This window comes from Drosophila hydei, unplaced genomic scaffold, assembly GCF_003285905.1.
Source record: "Drosophila hydei strain 15085-1641.00,03,60 unplaced genomic scaffold, DhydRS2 tig00000001-arrow-pilon, whole genome shotgun sequence".
Classification (NCBI taxonomy): domain Eukaryota; kingdom Metazoa; phylum Arthropoda; class Insecta; order Diptera; family Drosophilidae; genus Drosophila; species Drosophila hydei.
The window spans coordinates 8449120-8476007 of NW_022045643.1; the positions used below are offsets into that span (position 1 = coordinate 8449120).

The 26888-nt window shown below is 40.0% G+C and overlaps 1 protein-coding gene across 1 annotated transcript; it reads right to left on the bottom strand.

Moving 5' to 3' along the window:
* Positions 1 to 1105: 1105 nt before the first annotated feature.
* Positions 1106 to 17743, bottom strand: LOC111599228 (cell death protein hid). The gene is made up of 4 exons (XM_023314826.2): positions 17094 to 17743; positions 4070 to 4613; positions 3697 to 3943; positions 1106 to 1678 (listed from the first exon to the last, which is right to left on the bottom strand). The coding sequence occupies exons 1-4, from the start codon at positions 17374 to 17376 to the stop codon at positions 1598 to 1600; spliced, it is 1155 nt and encodes a 384-aa protein (XP_023170594.1). The 5' UTR covers positions 17377 to 17743; the 3' UTR covers positions 1106 to 1597.
* Between the last annotated feature and the right edge of the window lie 9145 nt (positions 17744 to 26888).

Genomic DNA, 26888 nt, shown 5'->3' on the forward strand with positions numbered 1-26888 from the left:
AACTTTAGACATGAAAACTTAGCTTAACTAAGAAATGTGTAAACTAAAACGCTTGGCGATCTTAACTCTAGACTTTTACATAATTACGCCTAATTTACAAATATTTTCTCAATGCAAGTAAAAAATTGCTGATGTAAATGATAAAAAAATCCATGAGATCAATGCGATTTTTGGGAATAGTTTTTTTTTCTTTTCATATGTTCATTTTTTAATATATTTTCTTTTGTTTTCATTTCTTGTTTTTGTTTTCCACTGTTCGATTAGCATTGAAACGTCAAGAAATTTGGCAAAAACCAAATTGAAATTTGCCAAAAGATACCAATCAAAAAAAAAATAATATAGAAAAAAGGACAAAAATGATTAAAAATTTGATTTGCTGCATGTTTGACTTTTGACTTTGGCTAGCTGTGGAGATCAATTGAGTGTTCTATAAATTTCCAGTTTTTGGAGATCATTCAACTTGGCTGTTAGCCAAAGACCCTGAACCTGAAACTGAACCTGAACCTGAACCTGAAAACGTGTCGTCCTCTTACTCTTTTCCTTTGGCAAATTTCAATTGTCGCGATTTTGGCGCAAATTTCTTGTACAACGTGCTTAAAACTAGATTGTGAGACCAATTTGAAGAATGAACAAAATGTAATCCAGTTGCAAATCAAGGCTTACGCACTAACAAATTTAACTAAAAACATCTGCGCATATAATAAACCATAGACAAAAATCATCACAAAAATGGCATTATATCAACTATATACAAAAACATTTTTTGCTCCTCTCTCCCTTCTCTACTCTTTTTCTGTGGGATTTTTTTTGTCGCGAATAACAATTAAAGCTAATTACATTGTTTTTTTTTTTTTTGTATTATGTTCAATTAAAATTTTAACTACTTTAGAGCAACGTTCAATCGAGTTGCCACAAATATTTAAGATATTTATATATAAATTTTCTTGTAATTGAAATTACAAAGCGAAGACATTGAAAACTTTGTTGTTTGACAAACAATAGACAAAAATATACAATTAAAATATTGAAAATATATATGTATGGAAGCAGGATTTTGTGCGTTTTTTTTAAATATATATATGTATATATTTTTAAGAAATGCAAGCTAAATGCAAGATATTGAATTGCTGGAAGACCGGCCTGTGTAAAATGTATCTCAAAAAGTATCTCAAAAATGGCAGTTTCTAGTTGATTTCACGATTCTTCTGTATAGTAAAAAGTTTACAAAAATATGCTCGAGCTATAATTTCAGTTTGATTCTTATCGAAAAAGCTTTACCAAAAAATATGCATTAAATATTTTAGCAAAAATATTTGATTTCTTTTTGTTTTTTTTTTTTTTGTTTAGTCTTTTTGCCAGTCTACAGATTGCAATTGAGCAGTTTAAATTGTTGCTGTTTGAGAGAGAAATATGAATATGAATACGTATACGAATACATTTATATATTGTTCTTGTGTCCCGTCAACCTCCTTATATATATATGTATGCGGGCTGATTTCACTATAGATTAGCTCTTCTTTTCTTTAAGTATATATATTTATATGTGTGATTATAGATGCTTGCTGCTGCTGCTGCTGCTGCTGCTGCTGTTGGCGTTTCATCGCGCTGCATACAAGCCCCAGCCCATGGCGAGCACAAAGACGGTGACAACTGTTGGCCAAGTGAAGCTCTGTTGTTCCTGCAAATGGAGACAGAGAAAAACATAATCAAATAAATATTAAGCAACATATCATAGAAATCACTTAAACAATTGCTCTCCGGGGCCATATAAACATTGGCGAAGTCAGAGGGCACGTGACTTAGTTTGACCGCACACACAGAACTCGCCATACCTAAATCAAACCCAAAGGCCCGTAGACCGGAACCCATGTCAGTGACCCAGATATGCTCAATGGCTGGTCAATAGCTGGCGTAATTATGTAGTCCATTCAATCGCACTCCACGCTGTGGCCGTAGCTATCATTTCACAATTTCGTTTATCGCATTCAATATATACATAGTAATAATAATAATTTATGCCACTTATTTGTGGTACATTCACGGTTGAGTGGTCAGTGCGGCACGTGTAAATCGATGACTGCACAATATTTATCATGCAAATTATCAAACATTATACTTTTTGGGCACATTTTAATAGAATTTGTGCATTTGTTAAATGATTTGAAAGGCGCTTTGCAGCATCTGTTCGCATTTTTGACAACTCTCGCCTGTCTGTTTAAATATAGAATTTAAGTCCAAATGGCTGCGTTTCGCTACAAATTGTGACTGGTTTATAATTATTAATAAGTAGTTGCTCATATGGATAGCAAATGAACTGTGTAATATGTTTGCTGAAATGAACAACGAAGGCTCAAAGGTGGGGGTTAGCTAGAAATACTATGTATGCAGTGCAGCGCCATCTATGTATTAGCCTAGGAACTACTGAGCACAACTATTATATTTCTATATAGCACATCTTTTTGCATAATAGTTTTCACTCTATCTTTAGACACCTCTGCATAAATAATTGCTTAATCATACTACTCACGCAGCCTAAGAGCTCTTCCACGTGATCCAAGCTCAGCGTGCAAATCCTGTGCTGCTAGCGTGCAGCGCCATCTGTGTGTTAGCCTAGGCACAGCTACTATTTTATTTTTCTATAACAAGCTTTTTACTTAATAGTTCTAACTCTACGCAGCCTAAGCTCCCCTGCTAATTCCCAAAGTCTCATTAGTTTCCCAAGTCTGAAAAAGTATATCGAAAAACCTTTGCCCAAACTTTGACATATATATGCTCAGTGGAGAGCAAACCAGCTGCCGATAGATACTAACTACTGAGCTGTGCTCAATTGCGATTATAAATATTCTCACGATCTCATTAAAGCTCATTTGCGATAAGGCGAATCGCACTGAGTTCGCACAGCTTCCCCCAAGTGTATTTCCAAAGTGTTACGATAAGCGCAATGCAAATAAATTACACGCAACAACAACAAAACACAGTGCGAGGGAGAGCGGGAGAGAAGCAACTGAGCATGGTATCAAGTGGGCAGCTAGAGCGCGCAGCTATGAGCGTGTGCCTCAAGTCTGTGTCATGCGTTTCAATTTCTTGAAGGTTGCATTTCTTTTAATTGCGCAGGCAAAAAATAATAAAAAAAGTGTACAATGCAGGCTGAAGTGCTCATAGAGACATGTGTCTACACACATCTATAAATATATATATATATATATAAATATATATATTATATATGCAGGCTGTTCATGTGACAGCTGACAAAGGCTGATTCTTTGACTGACTAAACTAGTCGTGGGAGCTTCAGGCAGTGAGCGGGGCAGTTGAGTTGCTTCGATTAACATAAAGCCGCAGAGTGGCGAGTGGGGGGAGCAGCTGTCTCCAGAGCAGAAGCAGCAGCAGCAGCAGCAGCAGCAGTAGCAGCAACGGCAGCAGCAGCGCTGCGCAATTAATTTTTATCACACTTTTAGCATGTGCAAAGTTTTGCCTCAACAACATTTGAAATATGCACGCGTCGAACTCCAACTGGAGCTGCCTCTGGAGCGCCTGCTTGTGGCAATTTGTCATTGGCTGCGCCTATTTTTAGGCTAGTTGGGCTTTTGAATAATGCCAGCACGTGTCGGCTGGAGCCCTGCCTCCAAGTGAATGAACTTCCCCAGGCATAGCATAATCAGGCACACGACACACAAATCCGCTCGTCTCACTCACCTTCTCTTTGTTCGTCTCGCGTTGTTGGCTGCAGTTGCTCTCATTGGCAGTGCTGCTGCATGGATTCGCGTTGCTGTTGCTGGAGCTGTTGGTCTTCTTCTTGCGCGGCGGTATGCGTCCACTGAACTCCTGCAGGCGTTCGCGTCCAGCCGTAAAATTGTCGTAGCGATCGTCAAACTCGTCCCAGCTGGTCTCATGATCGCTCTGATACTCGCGCTCATCCTCGCCCGTCGAGGTCAGCCGCTTGCTGCAATGGAGGAACAGAGACAGAGAGACCATTACTACTGCTTCTTCTTATCAGTTGTAAATTCTATCGATTCGATTGGAATTTGTGTTCTCGTCTAAGCTGAAATTTTGTGCTCTGAGTACTCACCGTCTGGCCGCATCTGATTGGCTGCGCTGCAGACGCATCTTGGGGCCGGTTGGCGCCAGGGGCGTTGATGCCATGACCGGGCCATGGACGCCGTAACGGCCAAAGGGCATGGCCGTTGCGCCAGCCGAGGTCGAGGTGGAGGCATTCGCTGTGTTCGGCGTGGGTGGCGGCGTGTAGGTGGCGTAGTAGGCGCCAGCCGGCAACGGATGTCCATAGGAGGCTGGATGATGATGCTGCAGCATGTGCGAGACCTGCGGATAGCTGTGGCTGTAGTGCATCGGCGGCGCCGACTGCGGCGCCGGCGGTTGCGGTGGCATTGGCTGTGGCGTTGTCGGCGCCGGATACGGCTGCCGGAAGAAGTTCAACTCCTCCCCGCCCGCAAAGCTCATGCTGCTGCGTGGCGTGCGAGGTGGCTGCTGCGGCTGCGGCGGCGGCGGCACATAAACGCCATGGGCAAAGAATATATCGCCGCCCGTATAGCTGGGCGACTGAGCCATCGAGCACGAGGGGCTCGGCGGCGGCGGATACTGAAAGATGTGCGGGGCTGTGTCGAAGAAAAACGCAAGAGAATAAATAAAATTGCCATTAAGATCGTCAGCAATCGCAATAACAATAGCAATAAACATAATAATACGTTAATACTGAATAAACAAAGGTGGACGGCGCGCGCTGTCATCGGCCGCAGCGACAATGTAAGGAAGTGTCTAAGGTCGCCCAGGCGCTGGGCTTTTAGCGGCGCTGTCTGTGGCATAAAGACAGCCTTAATTGCATCAAGTTCCACTCGCGTGAAGGCAATCGTAAAGCCGATCATAAAATCAAACAAGTAGCCCACCTTGTGAAGCAGCTTGTGCTAGGATAACTGTAGGATAGCCAGCATCAGCATCGATACTTATGCATGCTAAGCATCTGTAAGTACTTGTCGTCCGATACTAGACATATCTATAAACACGTATATGTATATCTGTATCTCTTTTTGTGCTGTTTCATGCAAATTGAGGCTTTCAGCGCTGATCACTTGATATGCGCATAAATTTGTTGCTCTGTTGTGTCAGCTGTGGCAATATTTTCATATGATTTCTTAATGTTTATTTACTTAAAAAGCAATTTAATAGCAACATATGATTGATTGTAATGCAAAATTTATACAAATCACTCGACAATGGCAAACTGACCGAAACGATAATGTCTCAAGCAGCTAATTGCCCCTAGGGCCAACTTGTGCTGGCTTCAGTCTGTCAGTCAGCAGATACATAGATACAGATACGGCTCAAATAATGTCATTCAACGTCAACCTGCAGGCCACTAATTTGCAATTGACCCAATAGCCTTGAACTCGAAACGCGAAACGCGAAACGCGAAACGCGCAACGCGAGTCGAGTGCCTCACAGCTGTTGCAGTTGCAGCAGCGGCAGCAAAATCTGCGCTTAATTGCAGCGGCACTCCTTGCTCCATGCTCCATGCTCCACGCTCATGCGCGCATTTGTATCTTACAGATACTTTATGCCATTTGAAACTAGTTTGAGTTAGCTAGCAGGCAGGCAGTCAGCCAGTCAGTTAGTTAGGCAGCCAGTCAGGCAGTCATTCGACCAGCTGCCTGAAGCTCCACTGCAGCTCACGTGTGCCTTCGCATTTAACCTTGAAAATCTGCCCGTCCACAACGTCAGGCATCATTACGGCTTCGCATTCGTATCTTGTGTATTGGCTTTGCCTAGCTTTTGCTGCTGGCCAGCTTATATAACCAGCCATAGTCATAGCCATAGCCATAGCGTTAGCCCATGCTGGTGCCTTTATGATGAGACGCGTTGAAAATGTTACTACTAATTGCAAATTGTGTGGAAAATTATTTGCCAAGTGTTAAAATTGCATTTGCATATGAGTATGTGGGCAACATAGTATCTTTCTATGTGTGTGTGTCTCTGGGCAATTAGGTGTTGTGCAGGGTGCTGAGCCTCGACTGTGATATCGTTTAGCTGCGACCTGGGCATGACTGTGACTGCGTTGCATCTAATCTTAATTGAATTATCGATAAGCGATAAGAGTAATCGATCAACATCTTGACTTAATCAAATTACAACTTTGTAGCTATTCAGCTAATATATAATAGTTTATGTGGGAAAATGGCTCGATAAGAAACTATCGATATATATCGATAAGTTTCAGTGCACATGTCATAGCCTATACAAGTTATTCTTATGACATTGCTTATTTATTTAACCTACATTACACTTATTATGCATGTGTTATCGATATATGTTATCGATAGAGTTCATTAAGATTTGGCGCAATATATCAAAATGATTTTTTTATAAGATTTATGTACAAATATGTAAAAATTCATATATAATAATTGATTCTATTTATTGTGATACACTTTGTAATAATCGATAAAAATAATCGATAGATATAAATTGCTACAAAATTATTTTAAGTATTTCGCCAGTTACAATATATGCAAAAAACACTAAATACTATTCAAAATATATTTTTACGTCAGCAAACAAATCATTCGGTAAACAATTATCGATATTAATTTATGAATTCTGAATATATGTTTACTATAGGCTAACTTTTTGTAAGGACTTATGATTCGTTAAGGAACTTAGGTATTTTTAGCTGTTTTTTATAGATATAGCACCCTATATAGCTTGTACAACAACTATCGATAGTTATCGAGAGACTACAGCATACAATATCAGGGCATATAATTATATCTGAGTTGTTACAATACAAATTTAAAATATATTCAATCAATTTTATGGTATAAAATTATGATTACGATAGTAAAAAAATAATTCGATAAACTAATATCGATAGTAATTCACAACTGCTTAATAATCAACTTCAATAAAACTGTTCTAGCTCAGTTTTTTAAAGCTAGGTTTAATGATCGCGCCCCACCTGCACAGTGTGGCATTATCCATCTCTGCGGTTTTCTATTCGATTCTCATATTTTTTCTTTTTTGTCTCACCTCTAGAGGTTTGCGTTTTAGGACGTTTATGGCACCTTTGCAATTTTTATTTTTATGATCGCACTTCGATGCGGGCTGGCAGTTGCCAGTTGCCAGTTGGCTGTTAAGTAGTCATTGTTGTTGGTGACGAAACGTGACCGATTGTTAGCAATTTTTTGTGCATTTGTTTAGACAAATGCAAGCATTGCAACTATTTTGATGGCAAATGTTTAATTGAATTGCGATTATTGCGGCTCGCATTTGTCGCCTCGACAGCAACAATTATGTGTGTAATTTACTTTAATTTTTCATTTTGCAATGCTGCAACAATTGTTAAGGTTGCACCAGCTGACAAACATCAATCAGACGAACGACAACAATGGCAGCACAAGTTAAGCTGAGCAGAACGTTTGGAAAAGCTAAAGAATAATTTACGCGCAGCTTGAGGGAAAAGCCGAGCGGAAAACGTGAAAAATCTTGAGCATATTCCCTGTGTGTGACTGTCTGTGTGTGTGTGCGTGTTACGCTTTGCTTGCCACAAAAGAACAAAACGTTTGGCATTTCAGCTGCCCTAACAAGTTGACTCCATACACTTTTGCAGTCGAGCCAAGATTCTTGGCATAGACATTTTTGCTTTTGATACTAAAGCGTATTCAAGCTGCGCCTAGTCTTTGCTCTGTGGCTCGTTCTGCAGTTTATTTCTTTTTTTTTTGCAGTTGATTACATGTCAGGCCCCACCGAGTCGAGACCGCTGCAGCAGCATATGCTGCTCATGATGGCCTTGAAGTGTTTGCAAAAAATAACAGCAGCAACAACAGCAACAACAACAACCACAACATTAACAACTAAATGCGAGTATGAATATCAGGCAAGAACTGCGTCGAAATTGAAACAAGTTTCAATGGTCACTGCGGGCGTCGAAGTGGCAGCGGCTGCCAACTAGCCAAGTTGGTCACTGGGCCTGAAAGCACAGATCTTGCCGATCGCCGATCGCTGATCGCTGACATTGCTGCTTAATGTTTTATAAGCCAAAAGCTAGTTAACATATCAAATGGAGCTGCAATATAACTTTATGGCTTACTTAAGGTTATTTAAGTTCACAACTTTTGCTACATTTCATTTAAGAAAAAAATAAACAAAACTTGGCTGGCATTTATTGATGATGCAAATGCAACGGGACAGCAACTCTTAACTGACAGCACAAAGCTAAGGAGCAGACGCCACAAAAAAAAAAAAACAAAAGAAAAAAAACAAAAAATTCCCATTAAATTTCACAAATTTTTGACACTACAAATGATGCGGCTGCAACTCACATAAGAAGCGCACATTGTTGTGTCACACACCTGACGCCCACACACATACTTATATATATATATATATATATATATATATATATATCTTACTATATCGAGTGAACTTGTAATTCGTTCTTTTAAGGCGATTTGCTGGCTGTCACGAGGCGACAATCTACAAAACATGTTGAGTCCAGTCCGTCCGTCTGTCCGCTCATATGTTTGTTCGCTTTAATTAGTCGAGGCTGCCAACTGAAGTGGCTGATTCAGGGCCAAAGTGTTAACGGTACAATTTGTAATGACAAAACCCAAATTCGTCTGCCACACACACTCGAGTAATGACTAATTGGCATCAGGAAGTGGCTCGCAGAGAAATCGCAGGCAACAAACTTTTTAGGCAAGTTGTCAACCAGATTCTTAGACTGTTTTGGTAATAAAAAAACACACATACGTATGTATCATATACAGTTCATTTATAGCATATACAGTTCATATACAACACAAAGTGGAATGCCAAAGCAGCAGGTGTCGCTCGATCGATCGATCGATTGCCATATCCAATTGTTAATTACCAATTTTGGTAGCTTTAATTAGCCATTTGTGTAATGTGCTTTACCGTTATGAGCTGTCAAGAGAATTTTGTAGCCGCTAAAAATGCGGAAATCACTCGAAGGATTTTCGACATGAAAGCGAAAGTCTGACTCAGTGCGAAAGGAGAAAGTTCTTGGCAAAGATAAATTTGGTACGTTTAGAAGGTAAAAGTTGAATCAGACAGACAAGATATATATATATATATATATATATAGAGTGTGTATATCATATATATGTGACGTAACTTCTTGAGTCACATGATGAAATTAAATTGCAAGTTCTGGCGCAAAAATGTAATGTTCATAAAAATAGTAGTGCTGACCCAGCAAGAGTGATAGCATTTGCGATAACTATATTTCAGCAGCTGCTCAAGTTATCGATAACACACAGCTGCTTAAATCTTCTATAAGCTTTGCCATTGTTTTAAAAATTTAAATTGAAATTAAAAGTTTCCAAGATTTTTGTTTTTTTTGTATTATTTCAAGCTTAACGCCTAATGGAGCTTCATAATTATATATCTAATGAATTAAGAACGCTCAGTGACGAGGTCAGTTACAGCTACACATGTGCATACATATATAGACGAATCGTGTATCTAATGAGGCTGATGAGGCCTCCTTTTGTTTGCCACTCAACTTCAAGCGCAGCTGACCAACGTGCGAAAAGCCACAAAAAAAAATACGAGCATAAAAAAATGTTGATAAAAACTAAATAAATTTTTTTCAGTTTGCAATTTTGTTTTGTGCAAGGTTAAAGAGGCTGTGCGTGCCGTGAGACGCGTGCCCCACGCGGCAAGTCAACTGGCTCACTTTTTGTAGACCACGTTGCACGCGAGCAATTACCATTTGCTGCTTAGCTGCGATTTAATTGCTGCATTAAGCGTAGCATTTATGCAATACGCTTTTCTTTTGCTATGGAATGCCTTTTGTTTTCCCATCGGAATGAGGCTGTTGGCTTTGAGGGGCAACCAGAAGTGAAAATGAAATCGAATGCCGTTGAATGGAAATTGCAAACGCCTGACATGTCTGACAAATATCTGTAAATAGCTCAAGCGCTTATCACGGTGCACAGACAAGGCGGTGTGAGTGGCATATAGACGGCTGTATACCCTGTAAAAGCTGATTGCAGCTAATGCATTGGCTATTTAACGACTATATGTATACCCTGTAGAAGCAAACCAGCTGTCTCTAATGCTCATCAGCTATGGGCTGAGATGTATATACCCTGTAATTACTAAGTTTATACTATGGCTGACTTCAATAGTGGCACATAACTTATCCTTTGGCTGTTTACATATAGTATATACCCTATTTTTACTCATAAGTATAAAGAGTATGCATATATAAAAAACAATATATACCCTGTAATTATGCTCATTCAAATAGTATGCTTTAGCTAACTGCTGCTCTACAACTCAACTTTATTACTTTAATAGAGGCACCAACTGGCTTTGCAAGTTGCACATACCCCATGGCTCAACTATTATCACAGGGTATGGCTGTAAAAAGCACAGCTCAAGCGCCACGTTTTGCCTGCAGCAGCAAACTGCATGCTCAATATTTTATAAACGACGGACAAATGCAATTTTTCAATTTCTCGAGCCATGCGACGACACAGCTTAAAGGGCCATAAAAAACTGCCAAAGCCAAAGCCAAAGACGAAGACGAAGGCGACACACGCACACTCACACAAGCTCATTGATTTTTGTGAAAAGCTGACGCAGAAAACTGCTGGCAAACGTCTTTGCATAGTTATTTGGCCAAAAGCTTAGAGTTAGAAGTGAGTTGCAGCGGCATGCCCCAAGCCAAAGCAGCTCAAACGAACCGATATAAAATATATTGAGCATGTGTTTGCTTTTCCTATTTTGGCTAAGACATCAACTTTTCATTCTCACAACAAATAAATTTTGGAAGTGCATCGAACGCTGCTGAGCGCAGCTTAAAAAACTTAACTAAAACTAAAATTCACTAAAAAAATTTGACTGAATAACAAAAAATAAAGTTTTAAGCGTCTTAAAGCAAGAAATAAAACGAAACACAGAAACAAACAAAGCCAAAAAATACTATTACAATATTTGAAGAATTTATAGAATAAATATTTTTTAGTAAATATTTTTTAAAAATAAAATAAATATTTTTTTAAATCACTATTTTTTTAAACAAATCTAAGAAAATGTTTTTATGTATTTAGTTTTCTTTTTTTAGAAAAAACTGAAACAAAAAAATATTTCTTTTAAAAATAAATATTAAAAAAAATTTTTTAAAAATTTATATATGAAATAAACACAAAATAATTTTAATAAAAATATTTAAATAATTTTAAACACAAAGTATATTTGTTTATTTAAAAAATGTTGCTGTGATTTAGATTTATTTACTATAAAATACTTCGCTTAAAAATCTTGAAGAGAAACCCAAATTTCTACACATTAAAATCAAAATTAAAATCCTATAAAAATGAAAACAAAGCCTCAGTCTCTCAAGGCCTAAAAGTCGAGAAGAGACACATTATTTAAAATAAAAATAAAAATAAAATAAAAACTTTATAGTTTTAAAAACTTTAAGTAACAAAAGAATCAAGCCAAAGTCTATAAAAATTGTAAAGCATCGAAGTATCAGCTAATAATATAATTAAAAATTATATTATATATAAAATATATATTTAAAAATATATATATATATATATATGTATGTATATATATGTATATGTATCACTTTTAAGCAAAGCCACAAACTCTTTGAAATTGAACGCATATCGAACGCTGCTGTGCAGTGAGCTGATTCATTCTGGCTACAAAGATTGTTTATACGTAATATGAGAGTCGCGGGGCACGAGTAGTTGTTGGAGTTGTTGTAGTTGTTGGCCCCGCTATCGACTTCTTCAATAAACAATCAAATGCGATTAGTAAATGTGCAAACAAAATGCTAACAACAATTAACGGCGCACATGAAACCGAAGTAGGCAGGCGGGAATGGGCGATGGGCGGGGGCGTTGGGCAGAGGGGCAACCCTTGGACACGCCAGCTTTGAGTGGACAGGCAGAAGCAGCCGTAAGCGGATGACGCAGCGAAGACAGTGTGTCTGCTGCTGCTGTTAGTTGTTGTTGTTGTTGTTGTTGCTGTTGCTCTTCATTTGCAATTTCGTTTCATTTATTAATATTTATTTATTATTGTTGCTGCTGCTGCTGGTGGCACATAAAACGTGCATTTTGCCGTTTTTATTTTGCTTTTTTTTAATTATTTTAATTGCGTTTCATCTGATCGAATGCTGCTCAGCGTTTTTGCTGTAAAAATTCATTTATTGTTTAATTGTAAAAGTTTTTTTCTTTATTATTATTTGCGTTGTTAATTGCGGCTGATAGCTGGGAGCTGCAGCCCCCCTACATATTTTTTATTAATGAGTATTTATAGTTTATATATTATATATTTAGTCGGGGCAAATCACTGAGAGCGCGTTGATAAGCTTAATCAGAACTCTGCTTTGGGAGTTGGCTTAAAGTTAAGTCCGCCCCCGCCTTCCAACTAGCGTCGCTGTGCTGCCAATTATAACAAGTAGCTGTAGTCTGTTGGCATATCCTGTTCTTAGTTTGCTTCCTTTTGATACATATCCTTTTTCACTTTGCCTTGAGCGCATCCCAGGCGCATTTCTTTTGTCTGACGCTCAAGCGCTTCAGCGCTTCAGCGCCTCGCTGTCTAGGCTCAATTTCATAACAAAAACTTGAGCACGTTTCTCTCTATACAAGCGAAAATAAAACACACACACACACACACACACACACACATACACCTATATACAATATAGTCGGGCCTGTGTTCAGTTCAGTGCAAACAATTTAGCACGGCCTCAGACGTGTGAGACTTAATCAAAAGCCAACTAGACACAGACTGAGCAGACAGCCCAGACACTTGGCCACCTACTACTTCTTACTACTTAGCTCTGGCGCCTATAGCTGCCTCATTGCTAGTGTCAAGTTTGTGCAGCTATCTAACTCGCGCTAGAGTCGACTCGCGCTTTACTTATTAACCAAAGTGCCTGGCGGGCATTTAAACTTGAAATGCGAAAAGTTCATTGCGCTGAATGGGTGTGAATAATAAACAAAAAATAAAAAAAGACGAAGCTGTTAGGGTAGAGAAAGGCTATCAGCTGTGACGCAAGTAAACTCCAAGGCATCAACAATATTTTTCTTATAACTGCAGCTATATATATATATATGTGTGTGTATGCTGTTGCATGCCACAGATCGATTTTTTGGTCATCAAAATGTTTATGAGGCAGCAGCTGCTGGCACCGCAGGCAACATCCGCTGCAATCCACAAATTGAATGAAGCAATTAATGAAAGCAACTGCCGCAGCGACGAGAGGCAACATTTGAGATTTGCATAAAACAGCGGCAAATAAATTCACGGTCAATGTAAAACAAAATCACGAACAGCAAAACAGTCAAGAAAACAATGCACAAAGCCAGGGCTAAAACACACACACATATATATATATATATATACATATATATATATATATAACAGTCTCCTGGCCTGGCAACAGAGCTGTGTAAATTTGCATTTGTGCAGCCGCAAAGTGGAAAAAGCAAATGTAAATGCAGATGCTGCTGCTGCTGCTGCCACTGCTGCTGCCGCTGCTGCTGCTGCTGCGGATGCTGATGATGAAGTTAACAAGTCGCTGTGTAGGCTGTACAAAATGAGTGAGCCAAGTCCTGGCAATGAGATAATAAGCAGCAACACTCTCTGCTAGCTAGTTGCCTCCCGCTCCCACTCCCGCTCCCACTCCCACTCTCTCTCTCTCTGGCTGTGCGCACAATCCAGTCAGCTGTTGCCAGGTCAGCAACAGCGAAGCAGGAACAGGAAAGCGGCCACGTCAAAAGGTCGCCATGTTTGCCGCCATTTTTATCATGATTTCCGCCAGCGAAGTTGCTGAGCAAAACAAAATGGTGGAAAATGTCAAGAGCGACAGCGCTGCCAGCGTCGACAACGCCTAGCAGCAACAGCTGTTGGCAACAGCCCAAAAGCAACTGTCGAATGATGCGAATGGCCAGGCCAAAAGAGAGCAGCCAAAACGGCGTCGCTTTTAGCCTGATTGTTGGGGGAGTTGCAGGGTTGGTGGTTGGGGGCTTGTGGCACCGCACTGTCATTGCACCTTTTGTTAGGCTCTGCGCTGACGTTTTAGGGGTGGGTTTTTTTGGAGCCGCTTAAGCAACTTAGGCGCACAGCCGCTCGCAGCACAAAAGGCGCCCCAAACGTGGCTGCCGATGACGAGCCAAGCCAACAGATTAGAGGCAGCTGCAAGGGGCGTGGAGCTGTGGCATCTATATACGTATACACATGCATGTATATTCATGTATATTTTAGGCTTTGGGGTTGCTAGTTGGCGTCGATGACTAAGCGCTGCCTCTGCCTGCGACTTGCCGCTGTTGCCACGTTGAAGATGTTGCGGTATCAAATAGAAAAATGAAAAAGGGTTTGTCATCAGGCATAGGGTTAGCCATCATCAAGTGCTACGCTAGTTCAAATGTGTTACTATTAGATAAATTATGCACTTGAGTGCTAACAAGGGGCCAGGCCAGGCGCTCAGCTTTGTTGGCTTTGCTATGAAATGGCATTTAATAACAGCTTAAGAGATTAGCGTGGAGTTGCAAGCATAACGCAAGTGAAAAGCTTCGAGCAGATTGCAACACACACAGAGACAGACAGACAGAGCGAGTGGCATGCCTCCTGCTGTGGCAATTAGCCAAACGAGCGGCAACTGCCAACGCGTTTTGGACAGGCCAACGAGATTGCTTTTCGCAAATGTTACAATAAATATAATATCCAAATTGCAGCTACTAAATATAACTAAAAGTGATTCATGCCATGACAGGGCGCTCTCAGGCCCAGGCATAAATAATAATCAGCGAGCGAGGCGGAGAACGTGCACCTCACAGCTGACGCCGCTGACGTCGCTGACAGTTGCAAAAATATCGAAAAGAAAAAATAAATAAAAAACAACAACAACAAAATACAATGCCAAAAAAATAGAGTTGAGTATGCTCAATGTCCAGCTAACCGCAGCTGACAGCCGACGACAAAGGGGCTGGCTGCATATTATGCAATAGCTGCGAGTGCGAGCGAGACGGCGGCCAACAAGCTTTGACCGCAGTTAAAGGCTAAGCGAACAACCGTTAGGTCTCAACTGCTTTGTAAACAGCCGAAAACTGCCCGCCTCCTCGCCTGCTTAGCCTAAGGTCAAATGGCGTTTAATAATATCTTTTTTTCATTTTTTTTTTGGCCAAGAAACGTGCACACAAAAGATACGTATCTAACAGATACACAATTCGAATAAGACATTCGACTGCAATCGAGTGCAGTTCTATTTCGATTTTTGCTTTTTTTTTATTTTTTCCTTTTTGGCGCGTGCCAATTAAACGTGCAGCAGCAGCAGCGGCAGCGGCACACGCCCACCTTCTGCCGCTGTTAGCTGCTAAAACACAGCATGAAGCATAAAAATTGGTGGCTTACATTTCGCTAAATTGGCAATTGAATTGACTTATCGCAGCCAGCTCAGGCGTAATCAGAGGCGTGGCACTAACCAAACTAGCTGACCATAATTTGCAATTGAATCATATGACTATATATATATATACAGCTGTGTTATATATATAAAAGATAATATATATACAGAGGCTCAATCATTTATGAATTTGTGTTAGATTAAAGAACTGCTGATGACTAAAATAATTTTGATTTTTTTCCAAAATGTTGAATGCACTTAAAAGTTGTTTATATTTTATATACAGATATATAAAAAAATTTATATAAAAAATAGGAATTTCCCAAACATTTTTTTATACAATATACTAAATATATTATAGTTAAGTATAGTATTAGCATAAGACTTCTTTAAAAGATTTTTCAATTTTAAAACAAAAAGAGTTTTCTGCTTTATATAATATGTTATATCTTGCCTATAATAATATATAGATAACTTGAATTAAATATGAAGAAAATTCAATTTGCGCATAATTTTAGTAATAGATAAATTTGCATTAGAAATGTTTTGTATATTTATTTATTATATCTATATTTTAAGAAAAATATAAAGATTCATAAAACAATCTTTTAATTCGTTTTATATGAAACACTCTGATTTATAAGAAATATTTATCTGATATTTGTATAATATTTTATATATAATATATCTCTGATATATATAATTAATTAGATATATCTGACACATATGATTTCATTACTGCTTTTTTGTATACTTTTACAGAGCATTGTTAAAATAAATTTGTTTTATCTTTGTATATGAAGTCATAAGCACATATATCTTTATAGATATATATATATATATTTATTGCTTTATAGTAGCAAAAAAATGTTCTGGGAATTTTAATGTAACTGAAACAGTTTTTTTTTTATTGAAAAACATTTATTTTTCTTTAAGTCCCATCTTATCTGTTTACTTTGAGGAAAGTTGCCTTGTTCATAAAAATAGTAGTAGAAATGTTGTACAACAAAATTCAGGTTTTGAATCAATTTTAAATTACATTTTAGGATTAACATAATTTTATATTAATTTTGAAATATTGGCAAACATTTTAGTAACTAATGAAAATAGTAGTAACTACAAAAAAAGCAATAAGACTATTTGCAATGCATTTCTATAAATGTATTAATGAGAAATGTATTCGGATTAAAATTTAGGCAATTTGTTCGTGATTCTGTTATTTGCGCTCTATTCTAAACAAAAGGTGGGCATCTTCCTATTCTTATATATTTTATATATATTATATATTATATATTTTCCTTTGGCTTAAGTTTGGTGTAGCGCAGCACTACTATTTTTATGAACACAGCTGTATATGCAATATTTTTATATCTATAGTATCTATAAAGACTATATTCATTAATAAAAGCAAAATATTCTAATTTGTATATTTGCTTTTCTACTACAATTCGATTTATGATTCTTTATCTCCCGCCTATTCTAAGCCTGCTGCACCTTTTTGTGGCTCTGCCGCTGACCAGCCCCAGTACAAGTGCCAGAAAAAGTTCAGTTAGACAATGAGTCGACAGCCTTGAAACTTACATAATTAGAACTCAGCGTAAAAGCAGAGAAAGCAAAAAAACTGACCCATTTAGTAGAACTGGGCTCTGGTGCGCCTATGGCTGTAAAGCTGGCGTATTATCTGTAGACTTACCCGTGGCATTGGCATTGTTGATGTAGTGTCGCTGGTGCTGCTGGTACCATTCGCAGAGGGCGATTAGAACTTGGTCCGTGGGCAGCGGCGACTGCATCGGCGTCTGCGTGGCCGAGCTGGTTGTGTTGGGTGACTGGGAGGCGATGCTGCTGGCGCCATCTGAGGCGCCCGACGATGAGGAGGCGCCCGACGATGTCGATGCGCCCGACGAGTTCGAGGTGCCCGATGAGCTCGAGGCGATGTCATCTCTCTCCTCCACAGGCAGATGAAAGGGCACAGCCATTCTGACTATGTGTGTGTGTGTGTGTATGGATATTCGTGGATGTTTTTTTTTTTTTGTAATTTGGTTGGTTGGTTAGATTCGTTTTTGTTGCGCAGTGTTTCGTTTTTGGGACTTTTGTCCTGCTCTGTCTCGCTTGCGCTTTCGTATTGTTCTTCTCGCTCTCTCGTTCTTCTCTCTCTTTTCCTCTGGGCGTGCACTCAATTAATTTTGTATTTCTTGTGCAATATTTTGAACATTAAGAATTGCAGCATTTTTTTGTTTTAGTTATTAAACTCGATAAATGTTTTGCAGCACATAAGCACTCAAAGTATTTGTTGTTGTTTTTCTATTCATTCGTATCGTATGATCTTTAGTTAATATATTTTATTTTTATTTATATTTTGTTTTGCTTTCTACACTGTTCGTATTTTAAGTTTGTTTTTGTTTCTTGTTTTTTAGTTTATTAAATTTTTACTATCGATTTTTTTTGCATTTTTCATAAAGCTCGCGCAACTTATTTAAAAACACAAACAATTCGGAAAATTCTCAAGGCGTGTGTGGATAGAACACACGAAGCACTTAAAACGTGTTGCTAACTCAAACTGCGATTTGATTTCCACTTGGCTTGGGTTGAGGAGGAAACACGTCTAACTTCGCTTCGCGGCTGAACTGAACTGAACTAAACTGACTGCGCTGTGCGGCGCAATGTGAGGCAGAATATCTGCAAGATACGTGCGTTTAAAAAACAGCTCAAATTAAGAGAGGGAGAGCGAGAGCAGTCGCAGCCGCAGCCGCAGCCGCAGTCGCTGCCTCAGCCACACTTGAAGAGTGCAGTCGGCCAGCAGCGTAGGCTTATGCTTATGCACATGCATGCCGCTGCAGGTAGTAGTGAGCAGTAGTTGTGGCTGTGGGGACACAGCGGGGCATCCAGCGTCAACGCTGACGTTAACGTCGACGCCTACGTCAACGACAGCGTCAGCGTCAGCATATACAATGCAAAGAGCGAAGTAAAAAAAGCAAAATAAAAGAGCGAGCGAGCGAGTAGGCGGCTTGTCTGTGTCTGCTTGAGCGTGCTCGCATGTTTCTGTGTGTGTGCGCGCGCTTATGCTTGTGTCTGTGAGCGTGCCTGTGCGAGGCAGTACAAAGATCTTGTTGAGCAGGTAACTCAGCAACGAGAAACAGCGCTGCGGCAGAGCAACGAACGTCGAAGCAAAACAAAAAGTCCGATTGCGACTGGCTTGCTGTTGTTGTTCTTGCCGTTGTTCTTGTTGCGGAGCAAAAGAAATTGAAAAGAGCGAGAGTATAGGCTATGGCTCTAAGAAATAAAGCAGGTCGACATGGCACGACTTCCAAATATCCTATAAGCAAAATTACGTATACCAATGTATTGAATATGTGTTTACATAGATACTATTTCATAAATTAAGGCTTTCATTATGTTGTGTGTATATGTATTTTCAAATGCGTAAGCAATCGTGTTACTTGCATACTATAATACACGCATGTACCTAAGAGCAGGGTATAGTCAGCCAGTGAGAGCGAATAAGCCGAGTTTACGCGCCAAAAAAAGTAGCAGACAATTCTGTTGTGCTGTACAACGGAGAAAAAAAGTAGTAGAAAGTTTAAAAAAAGTAGTAGCGGCTTTGCTATTTTGGTAGTTATTTAATATTCAAATCCTCTATTTATATGCTAAAAAATGATTGTAAATTCGAATTTGAGTTAGTTATTTATTGAAAGTTCTTAAGTATTTATAAACCATTTATATATGTATATATGTTTTATACCATTTCACCATATCCTCAAATAATGCGCGCAACATTGAAAACCTGTTTCATTGAGCCCACCTTCCCATAAACAGGCTCTCAAATTATGCTTCATCATTCGCGCTTTCGAGCTCCCTCAATTTGCGCGCGCGAAATTTCAGACAAAGGGAAAATAAAATATGTTCCATATAGTAAATGTTGTTTGTTCTAAATTCTCTTTGTAGATGATCCATTTTTCTGAATATATAAATGTTACGTAAGATTAAATATTATAAATGTAAACCTCAGGAGTTGAGCTATTAAAAACATGATTGAATTCTATTATTCGTATGCCTTAAACCACTATTAATAAGTTTCTGTTTCTTCTAATAAGCATTCAAAGGAGAAACCACTTCCGTACGATACTTTCAATACTTATTGAATTACAATTAGCCCAACAAAAAGTAGTAGATTAAATTGAATTACAATTAACCCTACAAAAAGTAGTAGATTAATACTGCTACATACATACTTATACATACATATTATCGTATGATCCGAATTTTCTTCTTCGCTACTTGACAAATACGTCAATAAAGTCGCAACGTTCGTTAAAGATAAGACACACTAACACTAACACACACATACACACACATGCTCTCACACATGCATACACGAGCATAACGAATGGTGTGATGCAAGGATTGCCCAAGATGATGAAATTCAAAAAAAAAAAAAAAACAAAAACATGAACATGAATGCGCATGCAACAAGCGAAGAGCCTTTAAAGAGGACTAGAAGAGAGAAGCGGGGCGGCAGCGCACTGCAAGAAAAAGGGGGCTCGATTTTTATGATTTATTCTCTGGCTCGTTGTGCCTTAGTTTGATTTGTTTTTGCACATTTTTCTGTTGCTCTCTTTTGGTTTTCGTTTTTGCTGGTTTTATCACAAAGCTTTTTCATTAGGGATTCCAATTACTTGACTACGGTGCTTGCCGGCAGGAGCTGTATCGAAGAGCACACACACGCGCATATACCTACATATGTATGCATGTGTGCGTGTGTATGTGTTAGACCAAGCCAGTTGCAGCTGCCGCCTGTTGATTTCTTTTGTTTTTTGCAATGAAACTGATTAAGCGTAATGTGAGAGAGCCAATGCAGTTGGCTATGTTTTTATGATTCATATTTCATACATATACACGTATGTATGTGTGTATGTATGTATTGTCATCATTACACAGTTCACCTTAGCAACAAGAAAGTAGCAAAAGAAGCAATAAAACCCGAAAGAAAAGCAATAAATGTGAAGGAAAACAAATTGAAATCACTTTTCAAAGCGCCCATAACAAAAATTAAGACAAATAATAATAATAAAAATAATAAAAAAAGAGACAAATAAAGTCTATATGTAAACGATGTATACAAATTAAAAGACTTCCCCGTTGACATTTCTGGGTCAGCGACCCAAAGAGTTAAACGAGCCAGCAGTAAACAAGTGGTGGGTGAGAGAGGGAGGGGGCGAGGGTCGGGGCCAGAGTAGTAAGTGGAGTAGTGTCCAGTGCCCAACCCAAGTTGCTGCTGAGGCTGCGGCTGCTGTTGCTGCTGCTGCTGTTGTTGTTTTTATTGAATATGATTATGTGGCACGCTGCAAAAGCGAGCGTAAATTATTTATTACACAATTTCGCAGCAGCAGCAACAACGGCAACAGCAACAACAATGAAAACAAATACATTTTTGCATTTGGCAGCCGCCACGCAAAATGTGACGAAAACGCCGCCGCCCGCTTCAATAAAAATAAATAATAATTCATATTTACTATAAGTAGCAGCAGCAGCAACAACAACCAATTAGGCGTTGCCGCAGCAGTAGCTAAACAACTGTAAATTGTGCGCCTGCGCAGCAGCCGCAGCAGCGCAAATGGAGAACAAACGCAGCAGCGTAAAAGGAATGGCGAAGGGGGTAACGGGGCTTGGACTATGACAGCACTGCAAGCTGAGCTGTCTGTTCGACACAAATTACCGTTAAATTAAGCGCTGGCTCTGGCTCGTCTGTTAAGCAGTGAGCTAGCAAGAGCGAAGGAGAGAGGAAGAGCGCCAAGTGTGCACAGAGAGTGCGAGCAGATTAAGCTGCTTAAATGTGTGTAAGGCAGATAATATTATGTATGCACTGAGACAAGTAGTCGGGCTCGATTTGTTATCGATAAATTGTTATCGGGGCGCAACGCGCTTACACATATACAAATATTATTATTATTTTTTCTTAAATAACACTTTCTATGGCCTCCCAACCAGCCAGTTTATCCCCATCTTGATGACCTGCTCTTGATAAGAGGAACAGCAGAGGCCGCAGCAGCAGCAGCAGCAGCAGCAGTTGCCCTCGCCCTAGCCAATTGCAACAACAACAAAACTCAAATGAAGCGAATGGCAAGAGTTGCGCCTGCAGTCGAACTCGCATGGGCTTTGCCTAGGGCAAAGGGACCAAGGGCCAACATTTGAGAGGCTGGCAGCAGCAGCAGCAGCACGCGACCACAGCGTCACATGTGCCGCAATCTTGTGCAACCCGGCCCCCAATGCTGTGCCCTGCTCCACACGGCTCTAACTTCTACCCTATGCCACGCCAACAGCAGCAGCAGCAGCAGCTGCGAAAACGCCAAGAACATTGACTTTGTGGAAAGCGCAGAAGAAGTCTGAAATAAAAACAACAGACGATAGAGAAAAGACGACGACGACGACGACGACGATAATGACGATGAAATGGCAGGCTTATGCAACATGATGCGTTCTGCAGTTGGCTGGGGCAAGGCGGAGGTGGGCGCAACCACAGTCTGCCATATAGCTATCGCTGCTGGAGCGTTGACAATTGTTAACAGCAGAAGTTGGCTTTTGGCTTTGATTTGTTAGTCATAACTAACGAAACATTCAATAAAAGCTTCTGCCAACCCTCGCTAGCACTGCCCTGCCGCAACAGCAGCCACACGCACACAGGCACATCCAACTGGGTCACTGACCTATCAAGTGCAAGACCTATTGAGCAGCGCGCGGAGCCAAATGGCAGAGAGAAAGAGAGAGGAAGAGAGAGAGAGAGCGAGAGTGTATGCCCAGCACTGAGAGCCGGCGAGAGGGTTGCGCCGGCTGTGTGGCAGCAAATGTTGCCGAGGGGCAGCGCCATAGCAAAAACTCCGGAAAAAAATTATATACGCTCCTCTCTCGCCTTGATACATAAAAACGAAAGCGCAGGCGAACAAAAAATTAAAATAAACCAGCGAGGGCGTCCTCGTTGGGCGAAAAGTGTTGCGGGTACAAAGGGGGCTGTGAGAGGGGTCTAGGCAAAGAGGCTGCAAAGGGAACACAGCCTCAGGCCATACGACCATGGGCTGTGGAGGCGTATGGGCGCACACTTTAGGTGTCAAAGCGTGCGAATGCGAAGGGGCCACAGCGAAAACAGCTCAAGATTCTTGGCTGTGTGTGTGGTGTGTGTGTGTGTGTGTGTGTGTGTTGAATATAAATACGGCAATTTTATTTGCATTCGGCCAGCGCCTTTTTGACTTTGGCAGGTTGCCCAATGCAACGTAGGGTCAGGTCACATACTAAACTAGGCCCCCTCAAATTGGAGTCATTTTTTATTCTCTTTTACCTGACTCACGTTGGTTGCTACAAAGTAGTTACCTTTTGATGAAGTCGCGCAGCGCAGGGGCTGAAGTACAATGGGAAAGGGGCTACACAGTGAAAGTATTACTGGGGTAAATGTTATCTAGAGTAACTGAGAACTGCACGAAGAACTGCAGAAGAAGGTCTATTGTAGTAGATTAAAGATTATTAAGAGATAATTAGACAAGTTTGTGTTTCTATATACATTTAAGAGAATATAGATATATTCGAAATTGAATTAAACCTTAAGCTAGAATTGATGAGAATCGCATGGAGCGGCCATAGTGAAAAGTACAAGCAATAGAAATAACAAACATAAAATAAGCAAAAACGAAAAACTCTGAAAGCATCAAAACATTATTTAGCCAAACTTAAATTTATGAGAATTGCATAGAAAGATCTTAGTAGATTAAGAAATGCAAAATATTAGAAAAAAAATGTAATTAAAAGCAACAAAACAAAATACATGTGGAGTTAGTTTAAATTTATGAGAATTGCATAGAAAGGTCTTAGTAGAAAAGGCAATCAGGCCGCATTAAGAAAAAAAATATGTAATTAAAAGCAACAAAACAAAACATGTGTGGAGTTAGTTTAAATTGATGAGAATTGCATAGAAAGGCACAGGAAATAACGCAAATTAGAATGCGAAAAATTTCAGATATTTAGAAAAAAAATCTCACATGATAATAAAGTTGTAAAGCCTTTGTTGAACTAATGAGAATCGCATAGAGCAGTGATATTTAGGTTTTTCTTAAATTTACAGTGCATAAAGTTGGCCCACATTTGGCATAACAAAAGAAACATTTAACATAAATATAATAAATCTAGAGAGATAAGCGATATATATTTATTTAACTATGTGAGTCACTCGAAGATCGATGACTGCCCCGTTAAGCTGAAATTTGAAATCAACATGGGCTGCAGGCAGCAACGACGACTGTCCGCCCCTGCCGCTGCCACACCCCCCGTGAATCAAACGTAGCAGTCGAAACAGTAGCCGAACAAGCAGCCAGAGTCAAAGGCAACAAAATGTCATGATTTACAATAAGAAATCATATATCTCTTGACGTTTTTTCTTGTCTCTGCTTTCGGAACAACAACAAACCTGAGCTGACAATGAGCGCCTAAAGGGTTTCCAGCTGAACTCCCCTCGCCCAGGCAACCTCTGCGATCCGCAAACTTCACGCAGCACAAACAGCAATACAAACAGCTGGACGGACGGACAATCGAATGATAAAAAAAAACTATGTTACAAAGCCAGAGAAAAGAAAACATTAAAATGGAAGAAAAAAAAAGAAAAAACAACAAAGCAAAGCAAGGCAAAGAAACTGGCTATGAAACTGGGCAACTGGCAAGCCAAGAACAGGGCTCTGCGACGGGGGCTCGGGGCAGGGTAGGGGGACGTGCGTTTATTTTGTGTAAGACAGGTAGCCAGTCGCCAAGCGGCTCGACTCCGGCCATTGTCTGTCTCCGTCCGTTGTCTGAAAAGTGCGCAGTTAAAAAAAAATCGGTCGCCAGAGAAACCCACAGACAGACGGACGGACAGTCGGACAGACGTACAAAAAAAAGATCAACATAATCGATGATGTGGTTGTTGTTGTAGAGCCAGCAATCCACTCCACTCCACACCACTCCACTCCACTACGCTCAGCTCTGCCCTGCTGGCCCAGCCGTAAATGTGTTAAAAAACGCGCAGCGAGATTAAATGAGCATAAAATACAGCGCAGCAAACGTCGAACCGCGTGTAGCGAAAACAGTCGAACCTAAACCTAAGCCCAAACCAACAAAAAAAAATAAAAATAAAAATAAAAAAAGAGCAGAGGGGAAAAAAGTATCTTTAAGATGCCAGACACGAAACACGTCGTCGACTGGCGTTCATCAGCGACGACCCTGCTGCCAGCCTGACAGACAAACTGCCCACAGTTGAGCAGAAACTCAGTCGAGTCCCAAGTCCCTGTTGCAGTCCCACTTGAATAGCCCGGACCTGCCCTCGAGCCTTTCGCCAATAAAATATGCATGCTGAGCTCGGCTTGAGACCCGAGGCAAGAGCTGCTGCGGCTGTAGAATTCGCGGTCTGAGCTGCGATCAGAGTGTAGAAGTTCATAAAGTGAAAATGTGTAGCATATGTATGTAGCCATGTTCGTGCTAAGGGCAGGCTTTAGAGGTGCAGCTGATGCCCTACCATTGGCAGATCGAAGCTAAGCTAAGCTAGGCTTGAGCTGCTGTCAACATGTGGCATAACTTTTGATGATACTTGAGTTACTAAAGCACTGATAACCTGCTTGGTCCTGAAAAGAGATCACTCTAGACAAGTTCTATCATTCATTTATATATCATTAAAGATCTAGTCTTAGCCTAAGATTTTGATGGTCTTTAAAACAGGCTTTACAGCTACAACTGATACCTGGAAAAGTAACGCTTTAGAAGGTAGCATATCTGAAGTTAGCATGAGCTTAATTTAGATAGAGTTGAGATCAACATTTAGATTTTTACTTTGTGAAACGGAGATTACAAAAAGGCAAGCTTTAGATGTGCATCTGATGCCCTACAATGCCCTGTTATCAGATGGAACTCTGGATAAGTTTGTGGCTTACTGTCTTATGAATGAACTCTATATTTATCTATTTCCTTAGACTCGCCTAAGCTGACTTTTGTTCGAGTTGTGATCGTAGCTTAGATCGAATATTACTTATGAGACAGCATCTGATGTCCTATAATACCCTGTTATAATATGGAACTCTATATAGGATTGTATATAACATTAATGTTAACTTATTCTCTTGGCACTCGCCTAAGCTTAGCTGTGTGTGCGTTGATCAAGTTGTGATCGTAGCATAGATTGGGATCTTTGACATTATATATTAGCGAAAGTCAGGCTTAGCAGGCTCAACTGATGCTCTGCATATGCATATAGATTAAAGTTACATATATGCATTTATCTTATAGGAACTCTTTTAGCTCGAAGCTAAGCTGAGCTTTGATCGAGTTACTAAGGACTGCCTTTACCCAGTTTGGCTAATGCATTGTGATGCTCTGCCCAAAAGGAAAGACTTAGAAATAATTTCCATATGTGAATGAGCCACAAATACTCTGTATATATAAAAACTATATGCTACACAAATGCTCTATATATAGAGTGAATATATAAGACTCTATGTCTGCCATAAAACTAGAGTATTTCTGGCTGATTCCGTTCAGGCTAGTCTTAGCTGAGCCTAGCTCAATCTGCGATCAATGCTAATTTTGCCTACCTTTAGAGCAGTTCTTAAATCTTTAGCAAAAAGTGAATTAATTTACTTTACTTTCTGGCTAACTAGCCAAAAAGCTAAGCTCAGATCCAGCTGTTCCAAAAATGTTCTGAAACAAAGCAACCTCGCAGCTTCTGGGGCAGCGCATCTTTGTTTTGGGAAGCAGGCAGGGTAGGGCAAGGCAGGCAAAAGCTCATCAAAAATGATGCCCCGCAGGCAAATGATGGCATGGAAAATAAAACAAGAGCCAAAGCAAAGCAAAGCAAAGCAAAGCAAAGCAAAGCCACAGCTGAAATTATACGCAATCGCAGCCAGCGAGCAGCTTCTGTGCAGCAGCCGAAAAGAAATCAGAAAAACTGAAAGCTGCATTGAGAGAAGGCGGACAGGCGAGCACATCCTCCACACACAGATGCAGTCCTGCTCGAGCAGGCTAACAAATTATGCCTGGCCTGGGCATAAAACATTTGTGTTAGTCCAACAGTCCCAGTGCGTATCACGATCGGCCGCCTGGGCGTGGCAGAGGCGAGTCACGGGCACACGCATTTAGTGGAACAACAGGAGGGCAACAAGGACTGCGGCTCGATCTTGGCTGCCAGCATCAACGCCTCAAACTGCGGGCTGCTGCAAAAGTTTTAATCATGCGTTCGTGTTGGCCAAGTTTTAGGTTTGTTGTTGCCTCCTTTAGCCAACTCTTGTTGTTCGTGCCTTCTATAATGATTGCATTTATCATTTATTCTGCGCGTCAACCAAATTATATGCCTGAGCTGGCCATGGCCAGCAAGGGACTACAGCAGAGCAATGTCAATATTAAAGTGCTTCGATCGATCTGAGCGACTGTCCCTATCTATATACATATGTGTTTATATATATATTTATATATATATATATGTTCTGTATAT